Genomic DNA, 2,377 nt, shown 5'->3' on the forward strand with positions numbered 1-2,377 from the left:
CGATTTCTTTATTTTTTCTGAACAACTTTGATCTTTACAGTTTGTTGATATCTTCAAAATTGCCATTTTTATGACGGTCGGAAGTTTTAAAATAGTTAATTCGTAAATATCGCATTTTTCAACGGTCTATCTTAATTTATAGGTATTTATAGGTATTATTATAACAGTTTATTTTTATTATAACTACAAGGTGTATTTATTATTACATCGAATTTAAAAAAAATATCATTACAATTTATTCGATAATTTATTATTCAATGAACTGTTCAAAGTTATTGCCATTATTTTCAACGCATGCTTCCGTTCGTCGCAGCAGTTCTCTTTGTGTAGCTGTTATTATTTGGTCTTCGGTGAGTTCACTACACGCAATGATTATTTTGTTTTTCAAATCTTCAAGATTAATAGGCGGATTAGCATAAACTACTGTTTTTAAATGTCCCCATAAAAAATAGTCTAATGGTGTTATATCAGGAGATCTAGGAGGCCATTGTACTGGACCATATGTCCCCATCCATTTATGGCCAAATGTTTGGTTAAGGTATTCTCGAACAATTATTGCATTATGGGCGGGTGCCCCATCTTGTTGGAAAAATAAATTCATACGGGTATCTAAGTTGAATTCATCCAAAAATGTTGGTAGTGTGTTTGACAAAAAGTCTAGGTATCTCCTTCCTGTCAGAGTACCGTTGTAAAAGTAAGGACCTAGTAATCTACCACAAAAAAGCCCACACCAGACATTCGTTCCCCACACATGCTGAAAGTTTGAATCATTTGTCCAATGAGGATTAGTATCCGACCAATAGCGGTTATTTTGTTTGTTAATCACACCATTATTAGTGAATTTTGACTCATCAGTCCAACAAACATAATTTAAAAATAGTGGTTCTTCTTGAATTTTTACCATTAACCTCCTGAGGCCCATCACGTATTTCCATTTTGTAGTACTACAATCCCAATGTCTATTTCAATGGACATTTAAAAAAATTATCAAACCCATGTTTTTCCTCTCAAATTATTACTAGTTTAAGGTTATATTGATAGAAGTATAAGATAAGCAAAGAAAAATTGGCGGGCTTTTGTGGGGATAAGAGAAAATGTCCACTGTAATGGACAACGGGTTTATAAAAATACAAAAACTAAATTAAGCTTGGGCGCTAAATCAGTGATAATAATTGTCCATTATAATGGGCATTGGGCCTCAGGAGGTTAACCACGCAATAAATGTAAGTCTTCTATCGGAATCACCGGGTATTAAATGTTGTATTATGTTAGGTCGATATGCGTGAAATTTATGTTTTTTTAAAATTGAATGTGCTTTCCCCACAGAGACACCGACTTCTCTAGCCAAATTTCTAACAGAAGAACGAGGATTTATTTGAATGTATGCTAATACCTGTAATTCTTCATTTTCATTAGGTTCATGACATCGCGGTCTCCTATTGCGGCGGTGGTTTGCAATAGCTGGAAGTTCTCCGTTTTCTCTAAGATTTATTACTATACGTAAAAAATAATTGTGTGGTGGATGATATCTCTCGGGATATCGTTCAGCATAAAGTGCCGCTGCGTTACGCGAATTTTGATGATATTCTCCAAAAATTAATACCATATCGGTTTTTTCGGAATAGTTTGCCATTGTACAGAAAATAATGTGTCACGCGTGACTTACGAAAAACGTTTGACTATTCACATTTCACAATCAATTTTAGAATGCTATCAAAATATCTTATTCACACAGGTTAATAGTATAACTTTCATTATAATACTATTAAAAACAAATTAAGATAATAGTAGTAGATAATTTAGTAGTTTTAATAAAAATAAACTGTTATAATAATACCTATAAATACCTATAAATTAAGATAGACCGTTGAAAAATGCGATATTTACGAATTAACTATTTTAAAACTTCCGACCGTCATAAAAATGGCAATTTTGAAGATATCAACAAACTGTAAAGATCAAAGTTGTTCAGAAAAAATAAAGAAATCGAAATCCGGTCTCCAAAGTAGTGGTTGCTATTTAAGAAATTTTTATTTTACTGCGCATGCGCTGATAAAAAAAAATTAAAAATTTGAATTTATTAAAAAAATATGTATTTATAAGTCCTATATGCAGTATAAAAACCCCGAATCAAATTCAAGGTCACACGATCGAAATATTTCCTGTTACCTTTAAAATTGAACACACGGTATAATAATTGTATCATAATATTATGATATCTAAAATCCAAATCTATATTATAGGTAGTATAGTAGTATAATATAATATATCATAAATTATGGAAAGATAATGTTTCCATTATCTATGTAACATATTCTTTTCTATTTTTAGATTTGATGTTTTAGTAGTTGATACTGGAATTAAATAATTAATACTT

The 2,377-nt window shown here is 30.9% G+C and overlaps 1 protein-coding gene across 1 annotated transcript; it reads right to left on the minus strand.

Moving 5' to 3' along the window:
• Positions 1 to 250: 250 nt before the first annotated feature.
• Positions 251 to 1,633, minus strand: LOC149061325 (histone-lysine N-methyltransferase SETMAR-like). Its single transcript, XM_089214940.1, has 2 exons — positions 1,212 to 1,633; positions 251 to 908 (listed from the first exon to the last, which is right to left on the minus strand). The coding sequence occupies exons 1-2, from the start codon at positions 1,631 to 1,633 to the stop codon at positions 251 to 253; spliced, it is 1,080 nt and encodes a 359-aa protein (XP_089071066.1).
• Positions 1,634 to 2,377: the final 744 nt, after the last annotated feature.

Source organism: Diuraphis noxia, unplaced genomic scaffold (genome assembly GCF_037042655.1).
Source record: "Diuraphis noxia isolate RWA-SAM2 unplaced genomic scaffold, SU_Dnox_SAM2 contig0001, whole genome shotgun sequence".
In the NCBI taxonomy this organism is placed as follows: Eukaryota; Metazoa; Arthropoda; class Insecta; order Hemiptera; family Aphididae; genus Diuraphis; species Diuraphis noxia.

What these genes read in the sequence shown, in the direction of transcription:
- LOC149061325 (XM_089214940.1), bottom strand. Translation starts at nt 1,633, where the DNA reads ATGGCAAACTATTCCGAAAAAACCGATATGGTATTAATTTTTGGAGAA. An exon ending in AGACTTACATTTATTGCGTG is followed by an intron (nt 909 to 1,211) that starts GTTAACCTCCTG and finishes GGGCCTCAGGAG; the next exon opens with GTTAATGGTAAAAATTCAAG.